Genomic DNA, 14,780 nt, shown 5'->3' with positions numbered 1-14,780 from the left:
ACCTGGTGATAGGCAAAAGGCCTAGACTGGCTTTCATTGAATTCAAGGATAAACAAAGGATGCTTGCATACAGACCAAAGACACACACAGGGTACACATGGGTACAAAAATCACAGATGACCATAAGAAGTACGCAGTATGTACATTTACAGAAATGAGGCTGATTCACAACACTTTCAGTACTCTGGGGTAAACACAGGAAACTTTGATGATATTAGATATTTCTTCAACAATGTTCAGTACTCATATTCCCATGCTTCTCTGTATGTACAGTAATAGGAAACAGGCATACACCACCTGACTTTATCTTTGGTTCTCAACCAGTGTAATTTTCCCAGTTATGGATTATTTCCGCTCTCTTAATTTCCCCTTCCAATTATAGAGGATGAAATGGGAAGCATGGAAGTGGATAAGATGATAAAGTTGGCTGAACAGTGTCTGGAAAGAATCAAGTCATTTACTGCAAAACAAAAGGAACCTCCACCACCGTCCTACACATCTTTGCCCGACCAGACAACCTCTTCCAGCCTTCCCCCAGTTGTGGCCAACACTACGCCAGCTGCACCTGAGAAGACAGGTAACGCTAATTTCAAGTTTGAATTTCCCCTTGGGGATCAATAAAGTATCTATCTATCTATCTATCTATCTATCTATCCTATAAATATAACAATACAATGGCAAACTTGGAAAAAATATGTAAAAATATAAAAACCACAGCCATTTAAAAGGATAGCATATTAAAAGGAATGTGTGTTATGTTCTATTAAGTAGATCTATTATACAGGCTGAATTTGTCCTGTATAGCTGTATGACTTTGGTATTAAATAGAGTAATGTTTGAAAAGAGATAATTTTAAAAAGATGACGACATATTGGATTACAGTGATGTTTAAAATGAACTCCCCTTTATTAGTATTACAGATGTATTTTATCTTGTATTCAGTCATTTAGCCTATTTAGATGGAGAAAAGTAGTCACTCTGCAGTTTGGTATCATTGTGTACACCAAATAAACATGGACCAGAGAAATCAAAGGAAATAGCTACCTGAGGGGATCAGAAAGACAATTATAGACAATATGGTAAAATCAGAACATCACCAAGCAGCTTGATGTTTCAGTGATTACAGTTGCACATGTAAGGCGCATGGGACTGTGACCAACCTCGCTGGATGGGGCTGCCAGAGGAAAATTGACCCTAGACTGAACAGAGGGAGAGTAGCCTGGAATCCAACCTGAATTTATCCTGCCCACAAAATCATTGAAAAGTGTCTATGCCTGTTAAGATGTGTTCAGGCCAATCAAATCATTTGGGCGGGCTTTATATGATGGAGGAAAGATGAGCTGCAGTGTAGCTAGCAGTCATCCATGTCCACAGAGAGCTTGAGTCGATTTGGTTGGCAGAAGAGAGATGGTTAGATTCTGCTATCGCATCTGTTATACAAAATATTGACAGTGCAATAACTTTAAAAGACAGCGACGAAGGCATTTGACATCCTCAAATGTGGGCAGTGTAAATTTGGGCTGGCTTTCAGGCTAGGTTGAAATACGCACCATAATCAAATCCAAATTGCATATTACCAAATTGTAATGATAATTTGAGTCTGGCTACACCCAGCTAGAACGATAGTGCAAATTGGAAGACACAGAGTCAAAGAGAACTTCCAAGGTGAACTCAAGGTGAAGGTACATCAGTGTCACACCATCTGTGTCACACCATCTGTTATTTTTGGACAATAGTGGACTTCTTGAAGAACTCCACTGTTGAAAGGAAAAACATTTTTTTAAGCCAGACTAGAACTGGCTAAAATGCAAAAAGTCACAATCCTTCTGGAGAAAGGTCCTTCGGACTGATGAGACAAAACTGGAGCTTTTCAGTAAGTGACATCAGCTCTATGTTCACAGACCAAAAAAATTAAGACCAAGAAAAGAACACCATACCTGTACCTATTTTGAAAAATTGAGGAGGCTTGGTTATGTTTTGGTGTAGCTTTGCTGCATCTGGGCTGGGGGCCTTGAGACTCTGCAGGCCACAATGAAATCACAAGACTAGAAGGCATCCTGAAGCGAAACATACTGTATATCTCAGTGTCAGAAAACTCAGTCTCAGTCACAGGTCAAGGATTAAGGAACAAACAGTGGACTATTCTGAAGTCCCCTATGAGTCCAGACCTAAATCTCATTGAACATCTGTCTAAACCTGAGATGGCAGGAGTAGTTTGCTCAGGAAGAGTAGGCTACCTGTTGCTACCTGTTGACAGATACAGGAATCTCATTCAGCTACAGAAAGTGTTTGTTGGAAGTTATTGCCTTTAAAGGTTATGCAACAACATATTCTATTGAATGAAGAATCAACATTGTCTAATTTGAATGAAGAATCAACATAATCTAATTTGCATTAAACATGGAATGAGCAATGATGAATGCTGATACTTTTAGCAGTTTCAAATAATTTGAAAGACAGATTGAATTTATCCATAGAAGGGTACCAAAAATTTCAGCCGCGGCTATATTTCAGGGTCTATATGAAGCGGCCATTGCAATTCAATTGCCAAAGGTCTAGAAGAAACCACCCTAGAGTATCTCTGAACTCTGGACCTGTCATGGGACTCTTAGAAGAGTATTCAGGGGTGGTATTTGGCTATATTTGTTGCTGAACAGATTAGTGATTTAATCAGGTTGTCCATCTTGTGACCCACAGGTGACAAGTAGAAATGTTTAATCAGGTCAAATAGGTACACAGGGCTTAATTATAGTGTCACGCATGTGTTCAAACGGGCTTTTTATTGTCTTTTTTACCATCAATGATGCAGACATAGAGTTAGATGTCCATAGCAGACCAAACGCTAGAATTCGTCTCAGGCACCGGCGTGTCCTATCAGAGGGAGAGGGGACGGCCTCCCCCTTTCTACCCCCTGAGATCTTCCAGAGGCTGCAGACAGTGGAGAACCCAGACAGAAAGTAAGTCAGAAATCAGTGGTGACTTAAGCAAGTGGTACTCTGTGTACATTTGTGTGTGTCATTGACGCACAGTCCCAATTGTTGGGAAGCACATGAAACCCCCCACATTACATGTGTGTTGATGACTCAATTCTTGTCAGCTTCGTGCGCTAGACAGACACAGGAGCATGTTACGGCCTTGAGGCGACAGGAAATGCTGATCACTGTTTCCTGAATGGCTAAATTGGCTCTCTGAGATGATTAACAGTACAGGCCAAACGTTTGGACACACCTTCTCATTCACTGTGTTTCCTTTATTTGATTATTTACATTGTAGATTCATCAAAACTATTAATGAACACATGTGGAATTATTTACTTAACAAAAAAGTTTGAAATAACTGAACATGTCTGAACATGTCTTATATTCTAGTTTCTTCAAAGTTGCTATTTGTTTTTTAATTTAATACCACATTCAGCAAGCCATAACTTGACAAATATTCATCAGTGGTCTTTTACTATGGTGTAAAGATCACCAATTGAAATATAAAAATGTGAAAATAAATTCTGTTGCAATTAGTTTTGGGTCAGACCTTTGCCTGGACTATTAGCTCCGTTGTGCTATTTATACAAATTAACTATACGTAATTACATTATGCCCTGTTTGCCCATGTTAACAAAATTTTTTAAAAAAACTTATAATACATTTTTTGTTTGTCTTGATGTAAGTAATCAACTCAGTAATTTTCATGGTGATATGTGAAGGTTAATTTTTTTCCCCTATTCACGTGAGGAAAATACTAAATAGAAGCATGAATAGGGTATATTTGGGTCTTTTTGAAACTTTCCCCTCGGGGATTCTTAGGGCTTTTTTTCCCTTACACAGGACATATTGAGGATTCAAAATCAGTTAAATTTGCTTGTGTTGCAATTTGTTCAACCTTGACCCCTATTTTGGCTTAAAATGACTGGACTACATGTGCGTTGATGACTCAATTCTCGTCACATGCTTTGTGCGCTAGACAGACACAGGAGCATGTTACGGCCTTGAGGCGACAGGAAATGCTGATCACTGTTTCCTAAATGGCTAAATTGGCTCTCTGAGATGATTGACAGTACAGGCCAAACGTTTGGACACACCTGCTCATTCACTGTGTTTCCTTTATTTGACTATTTACATTGTAGATTCATCAAAACTATTAATGAACACATGGGGAATTATGTACTTAACAAAAAAGTGTGAAATAACTGAAAACATGTCTTATATTCTAGTTTCTTCAAAGTTGCTATTTGTTTTTTAATTTAATACCACATTCAGCAAGCCATAACTTGACAAATATTCATCAGTGGACCAAATAACTTTGCATTCATTCATAGTTTTGATGCCTTCAGTGAGAATCTACAATGTAAATAGTCATGAAAATAAAGAAAACACATTGAAATGAGAAGGTGTGTCCAAACTTTTGGCCTGTACTGTATATCATTCATGTTGTCAAATTAGTATAGTCTTGATTTAATATAATAGTTACATTTAACAGCATGTATAGCCTATGGTTAAAAGTCACAAAATACACAAATAATTAATATCTTAAGTGTCTGATATAATGATCCACCTAGTAAATATAGCCTACTTTTGCCTTTGTCGATTTTTCAAATTTTCTTTGTCAAGCTGCACAGAGATATTTTCACTTTTTCATTTATCATTCAGAAGTAGACTAAAGGTGTTCTTTGGCACAAGTAGCATCTAAAACATATTACATCATTGTCACCACACACATTTTTGGGTAGAAGAGATGTTGCTGGCTGTTCAATGCTCGATGTCATTCCCATCTCTGAGCCATTCATCTGTGCCCTGTGGCTATTTTGAAGACGCATAATGATGCTTACTATTTCTGTGGGATATCAGGGAACTCACCCCAATTGAGGAGGCATCTCGTCTGAATGAGAAGTTGAAAGCAAACTATGAGGCTCGAATGGCTAGACTTACTCCAGGACAGGCAACGCAGAAAACATCATTGGTAAGATATTTCACGCTGTGTGTGTTTGCGCGTATTTTGGCCGAGCTGTAGCCTAGTTGCGAACAAAATTGTGTTACAATTTTAAAAGATTGCGGTGGAGGAGGCAAACTATGCGCAGATATCACAACAGTAGGCCTAATAAGAGGAAGTTACACATTTCGCGCTATCAATTTCGCAACCACCTAAATATCCCAACCCAGATTGGCAGACCGCGGTAGGCCTATGCCGCCGTTGGACCACCGTCTCTTTAAATTTAACTTGTCATGAATATTAAGAAAATACACGAAATGATATTAAAATAATGTATGGAGTACAACTGAACAAATTAAAAAGATTTCAGACCAATAGTGGCAAAATAGGCCTAGCCTACTGGCCCTTTTGTCTGCAACCCGCCAGCGGGCCACCAGAGAACCAATGAGCAAAATGGAAGCGGACCGCCAGATCTGCCCGGATCTGCCCCCAGTGGGCCGACAGCCTCTTGCTTATGTTGTGGGCGGCTAAATGTGTTTCGTTTTTGCGCATGTCTCATCTCTTGACCAGGTGATCGCTTTCTCGCGGGTCGATTTGTCGGAAGAATGATTAGGCTATGTGAGTGAGTGGCAAGTAACCCAAAGCGTGTTCACTTGGAGTTAGGACACTGTTGTGAGTCAGATTCTAAATGTTAAATGTTTGGAGTGAAGTAAGTTTGGGGGACAGACGCTTGGAAGTTTAGCCTAACAATACGATTTTACATTTACGTTTGAGCGTTGTATTTCGATACAGGCCCCTAATCGACACTGCCTTAATGAATGCACATATTCACCTTTTAGCCAACACAATTTGCCAGTCTGAAATAGAACCCGGAGCCTGTAGAGTTATCTATTTTGTTCGTGTTGCCAAAAATGTTTCACCGACGTCGGGAAAGCAAGATGGACCTCCGGTCTCAATGGAAGAAACTTAAGACATTTCTTAAGGTAGAGGCTGTTTTTTGAATTACTTTATGGTGGTGTGTGTGTGTGACAGTAATTCAGTTGGTTCGGTTTATATGACTAGGCCGTCGGTGAAGATGTGACTAATGCTTAATTTGTCAGCAAACTGGAAAATTGTTGTAAATTGTTTGTGTTTACTAATGTTGAGGGTCACTTGTACACTTTGCGCTCAAGGATCAAAGCAGCTAAATTGGCTATTGCGTAAAATCTACAATTCTGAGAACTGGCATAGATAAGCCAGCCTCCATGGTATCGGACTTCGGTAAAGTTAGACAGAAATTGGCAGATTCGCAAGATTCGCGTTTTGCTGTTCAATAAATCATAGGAGAAACGTTTTCATTGCATAATAGAGAGCTCTACTATCTAACCGTAGCAAGGTAGACAAGGTAACAAGCTACAACCCGGTTTATATCCGAGAGAACCGTGTAGACCAGGGGTCTCCAACCTTTTTGGGAATGAGGGCTACCTGAAGACCCGAAATCATATGGAGGGCTACTCATTTGAAACAAACATACCCATATTTTTTGCGAGGGTAGTCCTCCTAAATAATAGGCCTATGTGATTTTTACTTTTAAATTAGCATGGGGAATCTAATCCAATTTTTTTTTTTTACAAAAAAACAATATTTTTGTGCAATTAATAATTTGGGTTACAATTTGTACCCAATTTATACCCACCCACCATTATGAATTCAGGGGTTGTTTAAGTCCTGATTTCAGTGGACAATTCGGTTTTAACATTTCAATAGTAATCGCCCATACCACCCTAACATATGAAAACTCATTTTAAAGTTATTGCACACCTGAAATCTTTCCATGATCTGACAAAAAAGGTCATGCACAGTCCTGCTCAGTCATGCATGCCACAAAATTTTCAGCGCTATTATACGGCAGTAGCCTACGGAGGAGAAAAGGCCTGTGAGCTAAAGCAATTGTTTTTCAGTCCTTGAACAATCATGCAAGAACCGTATTTGACGAACATGGAATGGCCACAGAACTTTTGCAAAGATATGTTTCCATTGGCTACACCAGACAAGCAAGTGCATGCGAGCAGCGTGTATGCGCTCCGCTTCCGCGAGGGCCTCACTAGCAATATACTACACCAGCTAATTATGGAAAAAAACGGACTCACCCTATTTATAATCTATTTTTAATGGTTGACAAATTCAATAGCTTCATTGTCATTGAGCCTAGTGCTTCCAAAATCACAACACACATCTAGGGCCTCACTAGCAACAGACTACACCTGCTATTTAGGGGGAAAAAATTACTTACCCTTTTCATAATATATATTTGTATGGGGGGAAAATTAAATAGCTTCACTGTTATTAAGCCTGCAGCTTCCAAAATCATAACACACATCTAGGGCCTCCCAAGCAACATAGGCTACTACAGCAGCTAATTATGGAAAAATGGACTCGCCCTATTTATAATATATTTTTTAATGGGGGTAAAATTCAATAGCTTCATTGTCATTGAGCCTAGTGCTTCCAAAATCACAACACACATCTAGGGCCTCACTAGCAACATACTACACCAGCTAATTGTGGAAAAACGGACTCGCCCTATTTATAATATATTTTTATTTGAAAAATGACTATTCGAGTTTTGCACTTCCAAAGTCACTCCAGACATCTAGAGTCTCCCTATCTGCTACACCTACTACTTTGGGAAATTCTTGATCAGCCTGTCTTTCATTAATCTTTATTGAAGAAAAAATCAAGGCAAGCAGCAAGGCCATCCAGGGAGAAAGACAGACCTGGCATGTTAGAGCTGAGCTATCACAATAAAGAGACTGTAGATGTGTGTAGTACAACCGTAGGGAGACCCTTGATGTGTAGAAGGATTGTGGAAGCGCTAGACTCAATAACAGTGAAGCCATTGACATTTTCCTCTGAAATAAATCATGAAAAATAGACAGAGCTAGATCTTGCCATACTACGAGGTGTAGTATGTTCCTAGGGAGACCCTAGATTTGTGGAGTGATTTTTGAGGCACTATATTCAATGAGGGAAGGTATTGAATTTATTCTGCAATACAAAATCATTAAAAATAGACTGAGCATAATTTCCCAAAACAAGCAGGTGTAGAATGTTAATGGGGAGGCCCTATATGTGTGTTGTGATTTTGGAAGCACTAGGCTCAATGAGTGTGAAGCTATTGAATTTTATCCCCAATACAAATATATTATAAATAGGCTGAGCATAATTTTCCAAAAAAGCAGGTGTAGTCTGTTGCTAGTGAGGCCCTAGATGTGTGTTGTGATTTTGGAAGTACTAGGCTCAATAACAGTGAAGCTATTGAATTTTTCAACCATTAAACATAGATTAAATAGGGTGAGTCTGTTTTTCCATAATTAGCTGGTGTAATATGTTGCTAGTGAGGCCTTAGATGTGTGTTGTGATTTTGGAAGCACTAGGCTCAATGACAGCTATTGAATTTTACCCCCAATAAAAATATATTATAAATAGGGAGAGTCCGTTTTTCCCGTAATAAGCCTATTTCACAGTGTCCAGGTGTCTGGCCTCGTTGATGTTAATGATGCCTTAATTGGCAGGGTAAAACATCTTCCTGCTTTTGTCTTTCCTGTGGATTTTTCTTTTGCTGTCTATGGGACTGTGCTGTTCCACAGGAAGTTGATTTACACAGCGGCCCCATCTTGTGAAATGGGCTAATTGCCAGGTGTAGTGTGTTGCTAGGGAAGCACTAGCTGTGTGCTATGATTTTGGAAGCACTAGGCTCAATAACAGTGAAGCTATTTAAATGTATTTGTATCCACTTTCGGTTTTGCACTTTGTAGATGGTCCCTAGATGCTCGGCTGAAAGCAAAATGCTCACAGGGATGCGTTTTATTTATCCACATATGTACACGGTTCTTTCGAATGAAAACCGGGTTGTAGCTTGTTGTCTACCTTACTACGGTTAGATGGAGCTCTCTATTATGCAATGAAAACGTTTCTCCTATGATTTATTGAACCGCAAAACGTGAATCTTGCGAATCTGCCAATTTCTGTCTAACTTTACCGAAGTTGGGATCGGTCAGTAGCCTAGTCCTATATCTGGAATAAACTAGGACACTTTTGTTTGGGGTTGTGGAGTGTAGACTTTTAGGTAGTAGCCTGTCATTTACTGTAGTCTATCGAGATCTGATCACAATACACAGAAAGGCGTTATGTTAGACAAAATAATGGGTGAATTCTGTTTCTCATATTTTGATTTCATTAAACGTTTTTCTTTTTAAACGCAGACCCTCTCCCTCCAGCGGCAAATGATGGAAAACCTCATCATCGCCAAAGCCAGACAAGATGCTGTATCCTTTATCACGGGATTCGAGAGACGTTGCTGTCTCTCAATACACACTTTAAACACAGGCAAACTTCAACTGTGACATGCTGCCAGCCCTATATTATACAGTGGATTTTGGGATGTTTATTTGTTAGAAAAGCTATGTCTGTTTGGTCTGGCCTTTGTCTTGTAACATGGGTGAAGGGGGTCAGAGAGGAACAGCCTATTTAACTAAATCACCACTGTAGATATCTTTCTCATATGCAGTCTGGCTCATGAAGCAACAGTTTTTTGTGAGTAAGTGAGCGGTATTAAGTGGGTCTGTGCTTGTCCTGAGAGCTCACCTGTAATTCATGAATACACTAGTCAAGACAGTAACAGTTAACAGTTATAGTAAAATAGTTGAATAGTTTCCTCAACTTCACAGCTCCAGAGGAAGATGGAGGAGCGAAGACTGCGGCTTCAGGAGGAGGCCAATAGGTAGACACTCGCCACAAACCTGTAGTATTCTACTAGATATTTTTGTTTTGCTTCACTTCGAGACTTCTTCACTTAGACTAGAGTGATTAGATTAGATTAGATTAGATTCAACTTTATTGCCATTAAGCAGAGTTCAGGTACAGAGCCAATGAAATGCAGTTGACATCCAACCAGAAGTGCAAAAGAAGCATTAAATACCAAAGTGCAGGTTGAGTACAGTATTCTGTGCAGTTATGTAGACGATAGAGATTAATTATGTACAACAGTGTATATAGTTAGATAAAGGGCTATGTACAGAGTATAAATAGACATTATACAGTGCTGTGCATATGTTAAGAACCCATGCTAAAGTTGACTATGTGGAAATTGCAGTAAATCGCAAAAGACAATTTCTCATGTTGAGCACACAAATGTGTGTGTCGTTTATTTTCATAGGAAGAAAACACTGAGAATAAAAATGCCGCTGTCCAGCAACAAAACAGGCATGGGGCTATACGTCATCACACATTCATAACATTTAAAGGGACCGCGATCCCTGAACAGTCATACTTACATGAAGTAACTACAGAAAGAACAAAGTGCTGCGTTTAATATGAACGGTTTGTAGAACCACACTTAATAACAAAGGTGAATTTTGCATGTCACAATCACTACAACTAAACCTTTATGGACACAAATTTTCTTAGTGAATGAATCATTCATGAATCCAGGATACTATGCATTCTGATAAAGTTCCCTTGGCCTTTGGAATTAAAATAATTAAAATAGCCCCACATAATCACATACCCTTCACCACACCTAGAGATTGGCATGGGGCACTTTCCATAAGATCATCTCAATGCAAATCAAACCAGCTATTAGGCTAACTGAAATAAAACCATGCCAGTCTCTAGGTATGGGTGAAGGGTGGGGCTATTTTCCAAATACACACACAATTTCACACACACACACAACCACACACACACAGGTTTTGCACAGGTTTATGGGCAGGTTATGGAATATAAAAATATATAGTAGTTTTAGGTGTTGGCAGTGTAAGGGCATTGATGAAACGGTGCAGGAGTAAATTAATGTATTGATAAATTAATTACACACACTTTTTTTTTTTTTACCAATGGCACTTGAAATTGCGTCTAGGGCAGGTGTTTTCTAGAGCCTGAATGGCTTTAGAGCTAGCTCTAAAGAGGAGATATTTGGGAACAATTTGTGGAAATATTGTATTGGCTTGTGCACAATGGTCAATGGTCAGAAGGGTTTGAGGATCATGAAAACATGCCCAAAATTCACATTCCACTTAAAGGGAAACTTGGCAGGATTAGCTGTATTTCCCCCTCTGCTGGAGATATTGTGCATTAGGCTATTTCAAACTGTGGAAAAAGGTAACGATAAAGCACATGGATTTGTTTACAAGTTAGCGAAACGGTTAGCATAAGTTCGGCAGATCAATGTGGATCTTACAAGGTAAGAAACACGATTTAAAACAAGTTTCTTGTTTCTCACTTCTCTTTCCGGGACGGTAGTCTCAATGTTGCAAGGTTGGTTTTCCGCCTGGGGACGCTAGGGGCCGTGGGAAAAGTCCCCATTTTCACCGGAACAGGTCATTTAACCATCCAAATGATTTCTAAACGGGTTTATTACATTGAAATAGTTGCCAAGTTCCCCTTTAACTCTATAGAACCAAGATCTTAACATATGTGGTGAAATTCTGAGCTAGGGCCATAGAGTTGAATGGAGCAGTCGCTGCCTCTGCTCTGCATAAAAGGGGGATTTTGACCACCCCCCCTCGTGCGATCCCGGTTCCCGGAAGTGGCTCCTGATGAAATATCTTGCTCCGCCTATGTATAATCTTTGACTGCACTACCCATGTAGCTGTCAAAACTGCTTGCAGTAAAATGCATTGTACAACAGGTGGTGCTAGCAATCTGTAGTTGTTTTGAGTGGCATTGGGAAACAATCCTGTTTGTATTCACATAGAAATGAGCCATAAACTCTTTAATGGTCCTCCCAGAAAGAGAATGAATTACCATTAAGCCCAGTCCTTTCAGTTTGTCCTTTGGTTTGAAAACAGTCTTGTTTTGTTGTTTGTTAATGGGAGTTTTCTTACAGCTGTTTATTTATGTTTTGTGTGTGTAGGAGGTTTGCTTCGTCCGGCATCATGTCAGCAGAAGACCGGGAACAGCGCTTACTGTATGCTAACATTCTTGAATATGAACAAGATCATGTAAGTCTTTTTTCCGTGTGGTGATGTTACCTTTAGAACTAGAATATGGTGTGCTACAGCTCTCATATTGCTGACATGTTGAAGTGTGCTGTAGTAGGTTAATTCATGTGCGTTGTTTCGCTAAGGACTGGCCAAAGATGTGGAAGGCAAACCTGAAGAAGAATCCGGAAGATCCCGCCTTAGTCTCTGGGCTCGTCAACTACATGCTCAGGTAATGTCTTTAATGTAACAGTTAATGTACAGCTCAAAGAATCATAATATCAAGACTGTTCACTTTTCTTAGAATAAGTTCACAAAATTGTATGTATCTCTTCTCCTCTCCAGCTGCCCTGACCATCCTGTGGTCATGTTGCTCCACCGGCTCCAATACCGCACGTACAACCGTCTCTACCCCATCATCAGCAGGTATGCCCCCCCAAGCCCCATGGCAGGCTATGGAACCCCCATCAAGCCCTCACGCAGTGCCCATAGCCTGCTGCTGCACCCGGACAGCTCCCACGGTAGCACGCCGGGCGTCGTCCACTCGCTGTCCGACATGTCGCTGTCCGTGTCACTCTCGCACGACCACAGCACCCACTACGAGGAGACCGACGGCGACGAGCCTCACGGCCACACCGCGCTTGACCGGGAGAACTCCTTCGAGGACCTGGAGCAGTTCCTGACACAGCTGGACTGGGGTCAGAGCACTGACCTGGACTTGACCTCTGACCCCGTGCATGGGGAAGTCGACTCTCAGATCCAGGACCAGGAGGAGCGGGCCCTCAAGGAGCACCTGAAGACCATCGTTAAGGACATCCACAATACAATTGGTGTGTGTGTGTGCACTGAGCACTGTTGCTCATTGTAATTTATCACTGCAGTGACAATTTTCTGCAGAACTTTGTAAATAGTTCATTGTGTAAATAGCACTTTCTTGTTCGTTTTAGATCGACTGTTATCGTTATGTTTGCTGTCATTCGAATGTCTCAACACTGCAAGTGCCAAAGACATATGTGTGGCCAGCATAGAAGAGGCTTTCTTCACACCACTATGGAGTCCCCTTCTCGCATTGTTCAGGTAAAGTATAGGAGCTCAGGATGACCTCCATTGAGATTAACTACTGAAGGAAAGTAGAGCTTTTGCCGTACACTTGCTCAGCATTTGTGTTTGAGTGACTAGAAATAAGGTTTCATTCTAAAGGAGCACTTTGAACTAGATAGATAGATAGATCGATACTTTATTAATCCCCGAGGGAAACTATAGTCTTTAGGTCCGACTGAGATCAGAGACGATTATGTATGAACAGACTGAGGTGCTATTGCTTTTTTCAGTGTAAAATAGATATAGTGCCATGGCTTTTGTCAGTTCACAACATCCATACTCATTTTATGAAACTGCAGTCATCATACGCTAACACTAGGTGGAGTTCTTGACTTGTTGTGGGGGAAATCACTAGCAAAGCATTTTTATAACAGTGCTATGGATGTTATATTGCTCTTACTCTTCCTATTTCCATAAAGTGTAATTTATGGTAAGATCCCCATCTCCTTTCTGCTAGTATTTACTGTTATTTGGTGTGCTTAGAGTAGTAGTTTTGCAATGGGGCTGCCAGCAACATTAAAAGTTCTGGGTCTTGTGTTTTGTCTCTGTGTGGCCTACAGAAAGGTGTACCACGAGCGAGAGCTGGCCTTCGAGATCAGCGCCAGGCTATACCGAGACGCGTCACCAGGTGACATTGGAGTCCCATCAAAACTCTTCCACAGTAACCAATCTGTGCTGAATGGTGCCTATGCATTTGAGCCAGCAGTGCAGGAACTGAAGATGTTGTGCAGGGACTGCTGTCCCCAGAGGAAACTGGAGTGCATCGGTAAGCCAAGTCTGACTTAAGTCCTCTGGTAAAACCTCATCCCAGGGACAGGAATGATTTGGATATGCTAATGGGAAAGGGTTGGGATATTAGGGTTAGAATCATCATTCCATAAGTGAGCTCAATGGGCTAGTCTCACGTATATGGATTAAACCTAGATTTGGAATTAAAAAAACAAAAACAAATCTAATTTCCATTGAAAAAAGCTTTTAGTCTAGGACTAGGCCTTATCCATGTATGAAAAAAACAGCCTAATATGTCTACTGCTGGGACGGTGATTATGGAAAGGATGGCGTTAGTATGGCACCCAGAAAGTCGGAACTTCCCTATGCTGTACAATGAGTTCACTTTAGATTGGCTAATTGATAGTTGCTAGCAATATCACCTGAAGAAGACTAATTTTGAACTGGGTACTGGAGTTTTTACCTGCCACCAAAATCCACCAAAATCTCCTAAACTCAGTGGCTCAATTCAGTAACCTGATGGATAACCAGATGACACTCGATAAGGCAACAGACATTACCGCTAGATTTGATGGCCAGGCTGAAGCACTACGGCTTCTTCTTCCAAACAGATGCTCCTTTCTACTTGCTCCCTTTCTGCACTGTTGAGGATGATTACATAGACGTAGATTTGTTGAAAAGAGAAATAGTACGAGTTTATTTATAGAAGACGCAAGTCATGAGAAATTTCATGATTTGGCTTGTTAAACAGTGATCACGGATCTGCAGTTAATGAGCAGGGAAAACCCCCTGCAAGTAGATCTACAGCGTATCCAGTACCACTACTGCTCTAAAACAGTGTTATCATTCCTCTCGAAAAGTATCATGGTCGTATTTGATTTGTGTTTGTTATTCAAATCACAGTCATACATTGTACGCCTTGATGAAGGTGCTTTGGCCAGTCTGTTGATATAAAGGGAGTGGAAAGTGTGTGTGTGTGTGTGTGTGTGTGTATGTGTCTGGATTTCAGCACAACTTTTACAATGCAGTCAAATCCATCTACGGCCTAATAAGTCACTGCATCAC

The 14,780-nt window shown here is 40.4% G+C and overlaps 1 protein-coding gene across 1 annotated transcript in view; it reads left to right on the top strand.

Moving 5' to 3' along the window:
- vps9d1 (VPS9 domain containing 1) overlaps positions 1-14,780 on the top strand; it is a 43,266-nt gene that overhangs the window by 14,961 nt on the left and 13,525 nt on the right. The window contains exons 3-12 of the mRNA XM_048257493.1: positions 383-577; positions 2,810-2,957; positions 4,842-4,953; positions 9,168-9,230; positions 9,633-9,685; positions 11,819-11,906; positions 12,032-12,117; positions 12,231-12,715; positions 12,833-12,962; positions 13,547-13,752. Coding sequence (XP_048113450.1) covers positions 383-577; positions 2,810-2,957; positions 4,842-4,953; positions 9,168-9,230; positions 9,633-9,685; positions 11,819-11,906; positions 12,032-12,117; positions 12,231-12,715; positions 12,833-12,962; positions 13,547-13,752 — 1,566 coding nt within the window. The remainder of the gene's footprint in view (positions 1-382; positions 578-2,809; positions 2,958-4,841; positions 4,954-9,167; positions 9,231-9,632; positions 9,686-11,818; positions 11,907-12,031; positions 12,118-12,230; positions 12,716-12,832; positions 12,963-13,546; positions 13,753-14,780) is intronic.

The sequence above is a fragment of the Alosa alosa genome, chromosome 11 (genome assembly GCF_017589495.1).
Source record: "Alosa alosa isolate M-15738 ecotype Scorff River chromosome 11, AALO_Geno_1.1, whole genome shotgun sequence".
Taxonomy (NCBI): domain Eukaryota; kingdom Metazoa; phylum Chordata; class Actinopteri; order Clupeiformes; family Clupeidae; genus Alosa; species Alosa alosa.
Note: the sequence above shows the minus strand (reverse complement) of the source record. Positions and strands in the feature narration are given on the sequence as shown.